This window comes from Barbus barbus (genome assembly GCF_936440315.1).
Source record: "Barbus barbus genome assembly, chromosome: 44".
Lineage (NCBI taxonomy): Eukaryota > Metazoa > Chordata > Actinopteri > Cypriniformes > Cyprinidae > Barbus > Barbus barbus.
The window spans coordinates 25,954,007-25,970,000 of record NC_136722.1 but is presented as its reverse complement, the minus strand read 5'-3'; the positions used below and the strand labels follow the sequence as shown (position 1 = coordinate 25,970,000).

Sequence of the window (15,994 nt, the reverse complement as noted above, 5' to 3'; positions counted from 1 at the left end):
TCTTTCAAAAAACATGAAAATGCGGTCAATGTAAATTTACATTCGTGGATATAAAATTTACAAAGAAACTAAATTAAATTAACAAAACAAGCATTGCTTTTAGATCAGATTCATAATGTCCTAAAATAATTCCTTTGAAAGTAATAGATACATCTGGATATTATCAGTAATAAATGAAGCAGTGTTTCCCGGAGTTGAGACAGTGTCTGTGTGAAATTGTCCAAATGAAATCTTGTATCAATATTCATCATTAAATGCACGTTTCTGCGCTTCACGTGTTTGTGTAGCGTGACGCGTCATCGGTCACTGCGCATGCGCACTGCGCCTTTCCCGCTCGCAGCGCTCCTGACGAGGCGAATCATTCCCGCGCCTTTAGCTTCCGATGAAACAGACCCAAACAACCCGAGATAAGAGAAGAGCTCAGGAAATACACTCCAGCCGGTGCTGCATCTGAGCGACGTGTTCCGCCGTGCGCGCAGCCGCCCTGCTGCTCGTGCCCGCTCCGCGCGGCCGTGTGATCGTGAGTGCGCGCGCGCGTCGTGAGCAGCACGCGACTGTGTCCCGTTTTAACGGCTGTCATGTCCAAACTGGAGCAGATTCTGACCCTCGACCCGCCGGGCGACCTCCGCTTCAGAGGTAACTGCGGCTCAGTCACGAACTCCCGGCCGGTTTAGCGGAGGCCTCGGGCCCAGGCTGCGTGTCCGCCCGCATGCCTGCACCCCTCCCCCGGCTGCCGTTTAACGCGAGGCCCGAGGCTGCGCAGGCCTGTGGGGGAAAGCGCATATAATCGTTGTTTTGTAGCAGCTCGGTCTGCTAAACGTGTTTCGGGGGACGTTGAGTCGGTGTCGGGCAGCTAACAGATTAAACCGATGTTACTCGAGCTGATAAACTAGCATGTGTTCATTAATAGAGCGTTTATCAGCTGTTTCTCAGCGAGGACACGGTATTAGTGTAATACACTCATTATTAACCACAGCCTGTAACCTTACTGTGTTTGCTTTCCGCTCCGTTTGCATCTAAGACTCGTTATTTTATAAAAGTGTCATAACTTAATATCTTTTTCAACTAAAACCATGTTGTATCTTATCAGCAAGTTCATATTAATTAATAAAGAGAGATTAGTTTTGGATATTACCATGTTATTACCGCATTTACTCCTTTTCATTTAAACATTTGGAGTTTTTCGATGTATATATTTCAATATTGATTAGAAATGTAGTTTAGTATATCATTGTATGTAACTTATAAGAACACGTAATTAAGAATGATCAGTATGAACTTAATTCATTAGCATGGAGAGTTGGTTTTAATGGTTATATCTCGTAATATAATAATTGTGAGAAGGGTATTTTGAGGGTCTGAAAGCATCGCTGAGTTCTGTTTCCTTACTAAAACTCTGCATTTATGCTGTATTTGATGCCTCTCTTGCGGGTGGAAACAGACGGCTGATGAGGGTCAGATGTGTGTGTTATCATCAGAAGCGGCTGGCTGTGTCTGTGCCGTACGGATAGGAAGGAGGCCTGGCTGTTTTTGCATGATTTCTGCTTTTACACGAGAGGCGCTCGGAAGCTTCATCATCACACCACTAATACCCAGCGCTGATCTGATGTGTGCAGGACCCTTCACAGATGTGGTGACCACTAACCTGAAGCTGAGGAACCCGTCCGACAGAAGAGTATGCTTCAAAGTGAAGACCACAGCTCCTCGGCGCTACTGCGTGCGGCCCAACAGCGGCCTGATCGACCCCGGCGCCACCGTCACCATCTCAGGTGACCCCATTAATCATTCACTCTTATCCACTCCAGTACACAGCATTCTGTTGCAGCAAACATCAGAACACTTAGGCCTACTACACGAGCTTTTGTCTATGCTTTTAACAAAAATACCACCAAAAAACAGCTAGACTAATACATATTTCAAATATTAAAGTGTTAAAGACAAGTGAACAGTAAAATAGAAACAAACAAATCAATTAGCAATAGCACAAATAAACACAACTGAACCGGATTTCAGGTACAGAAACTAATGAAAAGTTTAAAAACACTGCAAAGATTTCTTTTCATAAATAAAATCTAGATGATTATTTAAAGCAATTAAAGATCAGAGTGATTTTCTTTAGTTCTCTGGTTATCATTAATTACAGGCGGTGTGTTTATTAGACTGCTGTCTCTTTAACACCGAACACACAGATCTAATAAATACTGTACACAAGCGTTTTCTTTCTCATGTTTACCTTCATTAAGACATAAACGGCTGTGTTTATGATGATATACTGATGTAGTTTTGTGCTCACTGGTTGATAAATATGAAAGAAGTCAGTTCTGGTCTGGAACGATCATTTCTGCAGTGAAACACACCGAACGCTTGGAGAACGAACACAGATTGAGACGCTGTTCTCTGTGCTTCAGACGTCTGCGCCGCATGCAAACAGAGCACAAGCGCTTTCCCTTCCTGCGCTTAAATCCTTTTCAATCACATTCAAATGCAAACGCAGGAATCCTTAAATGCAGGCGACTAATCAAACACCAGGTTCTTGTGATTTTGGAGCCGGGTTTGGATAGCCAGCGGGGTGTATTGTGACCCTGACGCTCTCTCTGCTCTCCTCCAGTCATGCTGCAGCCGTTTGATTACGACCCAAACGAGAAGAGCAAGCACAAGTTCATGGTGCAGACCATCTTCGCGCCTCCCGGCATGAGTGACCTGGAAGCCATGGTGAGCCCATCTTCTGCTGTCCTTCATCGCTCACACATACAGTCAGCCCTACATTTGCATACAAATCTCCTGCATTTGGATTACACAGTTTGAACATGCACTAATAAACTTTAAATGCAGTGCATATTTGTCAGTCAAACATCAATGAAACAGGTCAGATTTCTGTAATAGTGCTAATAAACTCTTTATTTATTTTATGCTTGGCAATACTGAGATTGAATTATAGCAGAAAGTATATTGAAGGATAAAATGGCAAGAAAAACAAATACAAAAATACCTGAGAAATATAAAAACAAATGTTCAAAACATATTCAATAATACGAATTATCATCAATCAATCGAGTTTGTTTCAGTCCCATGCAATTTAACTAATTAAATGCTGCTTTCCCACAGCTAGCCATATTTGATCCATTTGCTTACTTTTTAACAAAACAGTTGTCACAGTTGAACATATTTATGCTGATTCTACTGGATAAATGCATTTTAAATATGATTAAATAATTGCAAATAGTAAATTATACTGTGATTATTTTTTGAGTGCAGAAATCTAACCTTATTCATTTGTTAAACTCTAATCCAAATACATGGAAATTTAATATGCAATTTAAACAATTATTTAATTTAGGCCCAAATATCTTTTTATATATATATATAGCGCTTTATAAAATACAGATAGTTTCAAAGCAGCTTCACAGAGATAAACAGGAAAATAAGTGTTAATGTTGTAAAATTGATCAATTATCAAACTAACTGAAGTTCATCTGTAAATCAGCTCTGCAGAAGACATTATTCAGATCAATAACAGAAGTTCATCAGTTATGACACAAACATCTTCATCTCAGATCATGGCTCATATTAAAGCAGCTGTTAATAAACGGCCGAGTTTCATCTTAAATGTGGATCAGTTATCCTCTGAATCCTGGAAACACTATTTGTAGAGAGATGAGTGAGGTTGATTGTTTACCGTTGCAGTGGAAAGATGCCAAACCGGACGACCTGATGGACTCCAAGCTGCGCTGTGTGTTTGAGATGCCTTCAGACAATGAGAAGATGGTGAGTGTGTGTTTGGTCAGGATTATAAATCAGCATCACTGTTACTCACACCTTCATTCTGCACCGACTCTGATCAGAACGAGCTGGAATCAAGCAAAGCCGCGTCTGCTCTGAGCGCCTCGAAGGCCGACGGTCTGTCCACGGACGACACGGAGATGAGGAAAGTCATGGAGGAGTGCAAGAGACTGCAGACGGAAGCGGGGAAGCTGCTAGATGAAAACCGCCAGCTCAAGGTACTGGAGGACTAGTGTGTGTGTGTCTGATTCACTCAAACTGACCCAGTAACACCAGATTACTGTGAGATTCACAAACACTGACCACAAATACCTGCTAGAAGATTTGAGCTTCATATATCAAGAATGTAACATGCTCATGCTCCTCTAATGCTCATTAATGCTCACATGATCATATGCAGGTAAACAAATAAAATGTAATATTCCATAAGTTAAGTCTTAAATTCTTCACTTTCAAGTTTCTCTTTTATTGTCTCCGTCAGGAGAAATTTGTCTTAAGCAGATCAAACATACAACAATACAATTATTCAATAAACCCCCCAAAAACACATGACTCCTGATCCTAATAATACACCAACATTACACATTACTCATCACATTACCCTCACCCACACAACAATTCAATCACTTATTATTCAATAATTTGACAGATAATGGAAATCGAGAACACTTGTATCTATTGGTCTTACAGACTGGAGCCCTGTATCTCCTGCATCAGCTCATACTCCTTATGGAGAATATGGCTTGGGTCACCAATCATTGTAAGACTCTGCTTCCTAACAGACCTCTCAAAAAACAATCTGTAAAATCATATATAATCGATTCAATAGTTGATCTGTAAAACAGTAACGTGATACTTTTATCCAGCCCATAAACCCTGAGCCTTCAATCCCTTGAGATTTAAACAGTAGTTTTATAAATAATAATCCGCAGAAGTGTGTACAAGAAATCAGTTTGGACTGAAAACCTGTGACATCAGAACATACAGGAAGTGCTTGTTGATTGTGTTGGATGTGTGTCTGAGAGCAGAAGCAGTAAGCTCTTTGAGCACTAGGAGGCGTAACGAGCTCAAACTTAATTAAAGATCAGTGACAGCACTAGACATGGTAATGCCATATATCACCATATTGTTATCCTGGGCACTTAAAGATACCGTCAATAATTATTTAGGCTATTACAAATTCTTCAGATTCTTTTGAATGCATTTTAAGAATACTTTTCCCATCAACTGGACTAAATATATCAAAACTTCATTTTTGATTAGTAATATGTGAAGTGACATTCAGCCAAGTATGGTGACCCATACTCGGAATTCGTGCTCTGCATTTAACCCATCACGCGTGCACACACACAGCAGTGAACACACACACACACACCGTGAACACACACCCGGAGCAGTGGGCAGCATTTATGCTGCGGCGCCCGGGGAGCAGTTGGGGGTTCGGTGTCTTGCTCAAGGGCACCTCAGTCGTGGTATTGAGGGTGGAGAGAGCGCTGGACATTCACTCCCCCCCACCTACAATCCCTGCCGGCCCGAGACTCGAACCCACAACCTTTGGATTACGAGTCCAACTCTCTAACCATTAGGCCACGACTTCCTGCATTGCTAAGAACTTCATTTGAACAACTTTAAAGGAGATTTTCTCAATATTTAGATTTTTTTGCTCCCTCAGATTCCAGATTTTCTAATAGTTGTATCTCAGACAAATATTGTCCGATCATAACAAACCATACATCAATGGAGAGATTATTTATTCAGCTTTCAGATGATGCATAAATCTCAATTTCCAAAAATTGACCCTTATGACTGGTTTTGTGCTCCAGGGTCACATCTGAATTTCGTGATAATACCGTATGCCGTGATAAAAGCATTAGCAATTAATAGCAACATGAAAATTTGATACCGGCATATGCCTGGACAGCAGGTGTGATGATGATGATGATGATGATTCAGTGTTGTGTGTCGCTCTTCATCAGGACGAAGGGCTGAGGATGAGGAAGGCTAATCAGTTCGACAGCTCCGTCTCCAGGTCTTCGTCGGCGATGCTGAGCAAAGACCCTGCCTCCAGATCACTGCCGTCTCTGCTCGTCGTCATCGCCGCCATCTTCATCGGCTTCTTCCTCGGGAAGTTTGTCTTGTAGAGTTCTGCCGGAGCAGAGCGTGCGTTCTTGTCGATATAAGCGTGGCGTCTGCGCAGACGAGCCCTACGGCAGCGGAAATAAACGTGTCTGTGTACAGGATCATTCAAACAGGCCTTGCCTATCTCACACGGTTAGTACACACACACACACACACACACTCAGAAGCGGGCCGTCTGTGGTTCCGGGTGGGTTTCTCTGGGGTCGGGGAAGAAGAAATTGTCCATTTGTCCGAGCATCACTAGCCGCCTGATGGAGGCACTGTGTGTAGAGACCTGAAAAAACAACCTATTAATCAATTAAAGGACGTGTTTCTCTTTCTCTCTGTGCTTTATTAAGAGTTAAATGGAATGTTTTAAATGTCATGTACATGTTCTTTGGATTCTTTTGAGAGAATGGGAAGTAATTCAGATTCATCGTCACACAAACACAAGCCGATCGTCTTTGCTGCTTGTCGCTGGACGGTGACGTTACACACATCTCCACGTTTGTTTTCTCGAGTGTGATGATGTCAGCCGGGAACGTTTCCCTCACAAATGCAAGCAATTCCCATCATTTCATGGAGTTTTCTTTATGCAAATTATTCTATGTTCGATTGTGAGGCAACGTGACTGAATAAATCACGTTTGCAGTCCTGTCCCGTGGTATTTAACATGCTAAAATAAAGAATCTTTAACACTCTTTATGCTGTCTGCGCTTCATCTCTGATCAGCTGTGCATGAGATCCAATCAACAGTTCAACACACATGTGTCTCTCACTATTGACCGTCTCTGGATAAATGATGCGTGTCCCAGAGCCAGAGATGTGTTTTATGATCAGACGGACCTTCAAAAACGGTCCGTTATTCTTCTGAAATTACTTAACAGCAAATATGATAGTTTTCATTAATATTGTGAATTAGGCTTTTATATATTTTCTGTCCCCATTCTAATTTTAATTAAGTTCTATGTTTTTGTAATGTCTATATAATTTTCAATTTTAGTACATTAAGTTAATCTATGAAAATACTGACTTTTTCTTAGGTCAGTTAGGTTTTTATATATATTCTCATTCTAATTTTAAATTAAAAATTTTATTAAATTAATTGTAATTTTAATATTTGTTTTTGTAATAGCTATATAATTTTCAATTTTAGTACATATACTATGAAAGATAAATGTTGCAAAAAGTTTTTAATTTTAGTGAACATTTATTTCAATTAATGAAAATGTTTATATATAATAATCCAAAATGCCGCTGCAAGATTAATCTTTAATGAGCCGAAAAGAACGCACGTCACGCCTCTGTTTATCAATCTGCTCTGGCTACCAATAGCTGCTCGCATTAAATTCAAGGCATTAATGTTTGCCTACAGAACCACCACTGGCTCTGACCCCTTCACCTAAATTCATTACTTCAGACTTATGTGCCTCTAGAAGCTTGCGTTCTTCAAGTGAACGATGCATTATTGTTCATCCCAAAGACACACAAAAACACTTTCACAGACTTTCTCATGAACTGTTCCCATCTGGTGGAATGACCTGCCCAGCTCGATCCCAGCAGCCGAATCCTTACCCATCTGCAAGAAACGGCTAAAAACTCATCTGTTCCATCTTTACTTGACCCTCTAACTCTAGCACTCTCTATTCTAATTCTATTTGATCTATATGCCTTTTTATAAAAATAATAATAATAATTATCTGTACTGCGTTAGGCTGACTGAGACTTGTAATAGCGCTTGCACGTTGTTGCTCTTTTGTTGGTTTTGATTGCTTCTGTTGTCCTCATTTGTAAGTCGCTTTGGATAAAAGCGTCTGCTAAATGACTAAATAAAATAAATATATATATGAAATAAAAGTTTAGTTTTAATTCCAAAGTTCATTGGGCATCATGAGACAAGGTTTCAATCAGGTCCTCTAAAATACATTCCTGGGATATTTACAGCGATTCTGCATGAAATCAGCAGCTCTGGAGCATCTGTGAAACTAGAGATAGCCTGGCATTGTTTGAAGTGTAATTACTGTTAAATAATGTATGATGAGCTCCAGTGAATGTGACGCTGTACAGGATGAACAGGAACTACATTAGAGCGCATGCACATGTCACGACCTTCACGAGCTTCGTTTAACAACAACAAAAGTTGGATGCACACTTTTTGTTCCTAAACGGTACGAGCAGCTTCATGAAGTGTTGGGGGTAATGCATTGCAAGTAACGTGAGTTATGTAATCAGATTACTTTTAAGTAATTAGTAACGCATTAGTTTTTCATTTACCAGAAAATATCCAAGTTACTTTTTCAAATAAAGTTTCTTTGTTTTGTCATTGACTGACTGACAGCTCTGTGTTGCCATGTTGAGAGAGATCAAGAGTGCCAAGGCTTTGTGTGCACGGTGTGAACGTTACTGTAGTTCTAGAATAAATGTGAACAGAAAAAACAGATTCAGTGTTCCTCAAAACTAATAAAAACCGTGATTAAAATGAATGAATTATTTAATTAAATGTTAAATAATACAAATACACTATGTATTTAATCCCATTTTATTAACGAGTGTCTTTGCTGCTGACCTTTGATGATCCAATTGCTAATACCACAATAAGCAAAAGTTACTTTAAAGTTTGTGCTTCATTTTATTTCATTTATTGAAGAGTGTTGAATTTTCTTATCCTGTGTTCTACTGTACAGACATGAATTTAATTTTCCTTCAGCCTGAGGCGTATTCATTTCACTTTTGCTGCAAAAGGGCTTTTATGTTTGCCAAAAATAGAACTGTTTATATTAAAAACAAACAAGCAAGCCCTGCCCAGATTTAAAAAGTTCTGCAAAAGTAAGGTAATGCATTACTTTCCATAAAAAGTAACTAAGTAATGTAATTAGTTACTTTTTTAGGGAGTAATGCAATATTGTAATTAGGGATGGAACTATAACCGGTTTGATGATAAATCATGATAAAATTCCCCACGGTTAGTATTACCGCTTCATATTTGTATTATCATTAAAACTGTATTCGATTACTGCGATTTGAACAACTGAAGATAAATACTATCCAGCATAAAGCAGAGTTTTAAGTAGCAGTCTCACAGCAGATTAGTTTAGTTTTGTGTGAAAACATGGCGGAAAAGCTGCAAGGTTTTAAAAGAGTGCTAAGAGAATTATATAAATGAATATAGGACTGTCCTCAGAAAAGATTTGACAGCATTTTGTTTTCATCTTCGCTCCATGTAATACCTAATAAAGTAGTGTTTTAATAACGTGTTTCTGCTGCTCCATCAGCGCCACCTGCTGGCAGAGACTGGATTTACACAGACTTACATTCTCATTCAGTCTGTGTGCAGTTTCTGTCTGGACTAAAGTTCATTTGTTCGCCCTGCTGTAAAGTTTGACCGGTTGATGAAAAACAAGCTTATGTGTATTCTACACATTTAAACAATGCGAATAAGTTATCTAGAATTACAAACCGAATTTCGGAAATGTTGGGACATTTTTTAAATTTACATAAAATGAAAACTAAAAGACTTTCAGATCACATGAGCCAATATTTTATTCACAATAGAACATAGAGAACATAACAAATGTTTAAATGGTGAAATTTTACTCTTTTACCCACTAAATGAGCTCATTTCAAATGTGATGCCTGCTACAGGTCTCAAAAAAGTTGGTACGGGGTCAACAAAGAGCTAAAAAAGCAAGAAATTTTGAAAAGATTCAGCTGGGAGAATATCTAGCAACTAATTGACATTGACATTAGCTATAAAAGGGATGTCTTAGAGAGTTCGAGTCTTTCAGAAGTAAAGATAGGCAGAGGCTCGCCAATCTGTGAAAGAGTGCATAAAAAGATTGTAGAACACTTTAAAAACAACGTTCCTCAACGTCAAATTGCAAAGGCTTTGCAAATCTCATCATCTACAGTGCATAACATTATCAACAGATTCAGAGAAACTGGAGAAATCTCTGTGCGTAAGGGACAAGGCCGAAGACCTTTGTTGGATGCCCGTGGTCTTCAGACGACACTGCATCACTCATCAGCATTATTCTGTCATTGACGTTACTAAATGGGCCCAGGAATACTTCCAGAAACCACTGTCGGTAAACACAATCCACCGTGCCATCTGCAGATGCCAACTAAAGCTCCATCATGCAAAAAGGAAGCCATATGTGAACATGGTCCAGAAGTGCCGTCGTGTCCTGTGGGCCAAGGCTCATTTAAAATGGACCGTTTCAAAGTGGAAAAGTGTTCTATGGTCAGACAAGTCCAAATTTGACATTCTTGTTGCAAATCACAGACGCCGTGTCCTCCGGGCTAAAGAGGACGGAGACCTTCCAGCGTGTTATCAGCGTTCAGTTCAAAAGCCAGCATCTCTGATGGTATGGGGGTGCATAAGTGCATATGTTATGGACAGCTTGCATATTTTGGAAGGCACTATGAATGCTGAAAGATATATAAAGGTTTTAGAGCAACATATGCTCCCCTCCAGATGACGTGTATTTCTGCAGGATATACAAATGCAAAACCACATACTGCAGCTACTACAACAGGTACTGAATTGGCCTGCCTGCAGTCCAGATCTTTCACCTATAGAGAACATTTAGCGCATCATTAAACGAAAAATACGTCAAAGATGACCACGAACTCTTCAGCAGCTGGAAACCTATATCAGGCAGGAATGGGACCAAATTCCAACACCAAAACTCCAGAAACTCAAAACCTCGATGCCCAGACGTCTTCAAACTGTTCTGAAAAGAAGAGGAGATGCTGCACCATGGTAAACATGCCCCATCCCAACTATTCTGAGACCTGTAGTAGGCATCAAATTTGAAATGAGCTCGTTTTGTGCATAAAATTGTAAAATTTCTCAGTTTAAACATTTGTTATGCTATCTATGTTCTATTGTGAATAAAATAGTGGCTCATGTGATTTGAAATTGCTTTAGTTTTCATTTTATTCAAATTTAAAAAGCGTCCCAACATTTCCGGAATTCGGGTTGTATTTATGGAGCAGATAAATGAATCAATTATCAGTTTGAATGAACCCTTTTCTTTATTTAAAGGCTGAAATGTGAGGTTTACCATTTTATGAAACTTTTCAAAGTTTTATTTGAACATTTTGTACGTTATTAGATAAACTGTTGTCAGTCATGTTGTCATTCAAAATCCAGACATCATTGGTAATGTTATTGTTTTAGTGTTTATGCAAACAAAAAAAGTAATTTTATTTATTGTTTGTTGATTTTAAATACAAAACTTGGTGAAACGATTTATGTGCCAGCATATTTTAACAATACCGTGATAAAACTGATAACCGTGATAATTTAGGTCACTATAATGTAACCTTTCCAATTTCTAATTGTAATGCATTGCTTTTAAAAGTAACTTTCCCCAACACTGTTCATGAACTAGTGCAAACGGTCAACATATTTTCCAAAACATAGACCTGACCCTATCCCATAATTTATCCCTAAAATCAGAGGGGAATGATATGTTGAACATGTTGTACTTGGTGAAATCAACATCTTTTGTTGTTCCTGGATCAACATTACTGTCCAAAAACATAGACCTAACCCTAACAACTGAGGATAAATAAAGACTATCCAGCATAAAGCAGAGTTTTCAGTAAGTCTCACACAGAGTAGTGTAGTTTTGTGTGAAAACATGGCGGAAAAGCTGGGAAGGGAATTATTTAAATGAATATAGGAATGAATTAAATATATGAATGTACCTCTGAAGATTCTGACTGTCCTCAGAAAAGATTTGATGTATTTGATGCTCCATGTAATACCTAATAAAATATGACCCTGCAGCACAGAAGCAGTCATGAGTAGCACAGGTATATCTGTAGCAATAGCCAACAATACATTGTATGGATCAAAATTATACATTTCTCTTTTATGACAAAAATCATTAGGATATTAAGATCATGTTCCATGAAGATATTTAGTAAACTTTCTACCGTAAATATATTAAAAAAACTTCATTTCTGATTAGTAATATGCATTGCTAAGAACTTCATTTGAACAACTTTAAAGGAGATTTTCTCAATATTTAGATTTTTTTGCTCCCTCAGATTCCAGATTTTCAAATAGTTGTATCTCAGACAAATATTGTCCTATCATAACAAACCATACATCAATGGAAAGATTATGTATTCAGCTTTCAGATCATATATACATATTTAGACAATTAAGACTGGTTTTGTGCTCCAGGGTAACAAATAGTGTTCACAATGCTGCTTTGTCCACGGAGGTTACGGGGAAACAGCTGTATTTCTGCTGCTCCATCAGCGCCACCTGCTGTCAGAGACTGGATTTACAGAGACTTACATTCACATTCAGTCAGTGTAGTTTCTGACTGGACAACATGTACTTGGTGAAATCACGTTCACCAGGGATAGGGTTAGGTCTATGTTTTTGGACAATAATGTTGATCCAGGAACAACAAAAGATGTTGATTTCACCAAGTACAACATGTTCCTGGAACAACATTCCAATCAACCAATCAGAATTGAGGGATAAGTTTACAGGAAATATCAGTTTTAGCCTTACAACCAGAGTGATGTGCTTCTACTCCCTTGTTATTCAACTATCATTCCCCTCTGATTTTTGGGATAAATGATGGGTCTGCATGAGCTACATGAGCGTGTGCAGCAGGACGAGCGCGGTGGCGGCGGTGAGTGTGTCCAGCGTGTTCGGTCCACTGCCGGCGCTCAGTCTGAAGGGCTGGTCTCGCTCTCGCTCGCAGCGGATCAGCGGCGGCTGGAAGCTGGTGGGCCGGCGCTCGGGCCGGTCCGGACTCGAGCCGTCGCTGGGTCTCTGGCCGTTGTAGAGGAGGCTGTGTCCAGATGGGTCCTGGCCGGCGCGGAAGAGCTCGTACTCGGTGTGAGGCAGCCGGACCCCCAGCGCAGCGCAGCCCGAGGTGGACGTCACGTCCTGCGGAACGCCCTGCTTCCACAAGCCCTCGGCGCCACACTCACGCCCTTGGAAGACTCTCAGCAGGGACGCGGTGGCCACATCCATGGGCGTCACCGTCATGTGCGTCACTGCAGGAGTACATGCTCAGGTTTACAAACATCAACTGAGAGGAAACTCTTCTTTAACCCCTTTTAGGTTAGTTCGTCTGAAAGAAGAAAGTCATATACACCTAGGATGCTTTTAGGGTGAGTAAAACATGTGCTAATGTTCATTTTTGGGCGAAATAACCCTTTAAATGCTTCAGTTTGTTTTTATATATTATATTATTTTATAAACCTAATAAATAATTGACCTCACAAAGGGAATTCCTGAGCAATATCTGTTTAATTTTTTCATATTATATTATATTATATACAGTCATGGCCAAAAATATCGGCACGCTTGGTAAATATGATCAAAGGCGGCTGTGAAAATTAATCTGCATTTTTAATCCTTTTGATCTTTTATTACAAAAATTCACACAAATCTAACCTTTCATTGGATAATAAGAATTTAAAATGGAAGGAAATATCATTATGAAATAAATGTTTTTCTCAAATACACGTTGGACACAATTATTGGCACCCCTAGAAATTCTTATGAGTAAAATATCTCTGAAGTATATTCCCATTCATATTCACAATTTTGAGCACTCCAGGGTGATTATGAACATGAAATGATCCAGCCATGGCTTCCTGTTCCACAGAAATATAAATAGGAGGAAAAACAAACCCCAAATTCCCTTAATAATCCATCACAATGAGAAAAACCTAAGAATATATTTCTGATGTGCAGCAAAAGATAATTGAGCTTCACAAATTAGTGAAGTGGCTTTAAGAAAAGAGCTAGAGCAGTGAAAATCCCCATTTCCACCATCAGGGCAATAATTAAGAATTTCCAATCAACATGAAATGTTAGGAAACTGCCTGGAAGAGGACGTGTGTCTATATCGTCCTGATGCACGGTGAGAAGGAGAGTTTGAGTGGCTAAAGACTCTTCAAGGACCACAGCTGGAGAATAGTCAAACAGCCCCTACATCAGCACGTGTTGTTTGGGAGGATTTCAAGAAAAATTCTCCTAGCTCATCCAAAAACAAACTCCAGCATATTCAGTTATCAGACACGACTGGAACTTCAGATGGGACTGGCTTCTATGGTCAGATGAAACTAAAAAAATGAGCTTTTTAGCAGCAAACACTCAAGATGGGTTTGGTGAACACAGGGATAAAAAGTACGCCATGTGTTCAATTAAATATTCTGCTGTATTTGTGATGTTGTGGACCTATATTTCTGCTGGAGGTCCTGGGCATCTTGTTCAGACACATGGCATCATGGATTCTATCAAATACCAACAGATAAAAAATCAATAAGTGACTGACTCTGTTAGAAATCTTATAATGGGCCATGTTTGGATCTTCCAACCGGACAATAATCCAAACACAAACCTCAAAAACAACACAAAAATGGGTGACTGAGCACAAAACCAAGCTTCTGCTGGCCATTCCAGTCCTCTGACCTGAACTCTGTAGAAGATGAGTGAGGTGAAGCACCGTCATGGAGCTGTGAATCTGAAGGATCTGGAGTGATTCTGGATGAAGGAATGGTCTCTGATCTCTTGTCAGGTGTTCTCTAACCTCATCAGGCATTATAGGAGAACATTTAGAGCTGTTAAACTGCAAATGGAGGTTTCAGAAAGTATTGAATAAAAGGGTGCCGTTAATTCTGGCCAATGTGTATTAGAGAAAGACATTTATTTCATAATGATATTTCCCCCCATTTTTAATTCTTATTATCCAATGAAAGGTTAGATTTTTGTGAATTTTTAAAATAAAAGATCAAAAGGATTAACAAAGCAGGTTAATTTTCACAACCGCCTTTGATCATATTTACCAAGGGTGCCGATATTTTTGGCCATGACTGTATAATTTGTTATATTATTATAAAGAATTGAACTGTTCAGCTTGATTTTAATAATGATTTTTAATAGAATTTCTCTGTAACACAGCACTGATAAAATGTGTTCTCAGGAAACCTACAATGTGCATCATTTAGCTACAACAAGGGTCAAATCAAATATAAATAGCACATTAAAGTTAAAGGTTGTGGATTTTGTGTGTGTGCGCTGTACAGGTCTGGTATAGAGACCACGCCGGGGTGGGGGGGCAATCCAACGCTCTCCATCGACTCTGTATTGCTGGAAGATGCCTCCTTGTCATTTCTGATTTGGAACAAATAACAGAACAATGTCTAAAAGCTGCTGTGTGACAAGACAAGACAGTAAACAAACTAAAAAAACAGAACTAGGTCTTTATAAGCTGTCGACCCAAAAAAATAGCGTTTAAGGACACAAATAGTTGTAGATGTCAGAGTATTTCACGTTGGATCGTTCAGTTGGATCATTTCTCAAACAAAGGGAAGGCAAGGAAAAGGAGTCCTGACAGATACCAATCAAATGTAGTTTCTCCATATATCTCCTCCTCTCAGGTTCACATCGGGCGGTGAAATGATTCTTTGACATGATTAAAATAATGACTGTTTCTTGTCTCCGATTACGCTTCCCTCCAGTGGCGCAGTTCTCTTTAGCTTGTTTGCTGTACAGCTCGTCACAAAGCAGCTTTTAGGCATTGTTCTGCTTTTTGTCATAAATCAAGGAAGAGCGTTGGATTATGACTTTTTATCTCATAATTCAGGCTTTTTTCTTGGAATTCTGAGAAAAAAATTTGAGAGAAAAAAGTCAGAACTGCAAGAGACAAACTCAATTTCCAGAAAAAAGTCAGAATTGTGATATAAAACATTGCAATTACCTTTTTTTTTATTCCATGTTGGTAAAAAACAAAACAGAATTGTGAGTATTTATCTTATTTATCTTACAACTGGAAGATAAAAGTCAATTGTGAGATGAAAAAGTGTCAATTAGCTTTTCATTTTTTTATTCCGCGGTGGAAATGAGCTTTCATAGAAACATCTAAAATACACATTTAAATGTTAATTTTATTGCATTTGATCTTTTTGTTTCTGTAGATTTCAATTCCAGTCCATATCTTTAAAGTGTTTTTCTCTTACATTCAGCAAACTTTAGTCTGATTCCTCTCTATATTCTGATGTTTTGTTCATGTTTTATTCACACTGGTGTAGCAGAGGCCAGCGGGTGAGT

The 15,994-nt window shown here is 39.1% G+C and overlaps 3 protein-coding genes across 4 annotated transcripts in view; 1 reads left to right on the top strand and 2 right to left on the bottom strand.

The window, feature by feature from the left end:
• The window catches only part of LOC306863502 (serine/threonine-protein phosphatase 4 regulatory subunit 1-like), a 32,085-nt gene extending 30,356 nt beyond the window's left edge, over positions 1 to 1,729 (bottom strand). Inside the window, exon 1 of the mRNA XM_079406873.1 lies at positions 1,646 to 1,729. The gene's annotated coding sequence lies outside the window, so the exon portion shown is untranslated. The remainder of the gene's footprint in view (positions 1 to 1,645) is intronic.
• LOC306863503 (protein APCDD1-like) overlaps positions 1 to 15,994 on the bottom strand; it is a 64,378-nt gene that overhangs the window by 35,732 nt on the left and 12,652 nt on the right. The window contains exon 5 of one of the 2 annotated variants that reach the window (XR_013783690.1): positions 12,073 to 12,930. Coding sequence is in view for 1 of the 2 variants with exons in the window: in XM_079406875.1 (XP_079263001.1) it covers positions 12,521 to 12,930 (410 nt within the window). In the remaining variant the exon portion in view is untranslated. Of the gene's footprint in view, positions 1 to 10,919; positions 12,931 to 15,994 lie in introns of those variants that run through there. The other variant, XM_079406875.1, reaches the window with a different exon arrangement.
• On the top strand, positions 289 to 6,601 carry LOC306863504 (vesicle-associated membrane protein-associated protein A-like). The gene is made up of 6 exons (XM_079406876.1): positions 289 to 636; positions 1,617 to 1,769; positions 2,609 to 2,712; positions 3,685 to 3,765; positions 3,843 to 3,998; positions 5,757 to 6,601. Exons 1-6 carry the CDS (start codon positions 579 to 581, stop codon positions 5,919 to 5,921), a joined length of 717 nt encoding a protein of 238 aa, XP_079263002.1. The 5' UTR covers positions 289 to 578; the 3' UTR covers positions 5,922 to 6,601.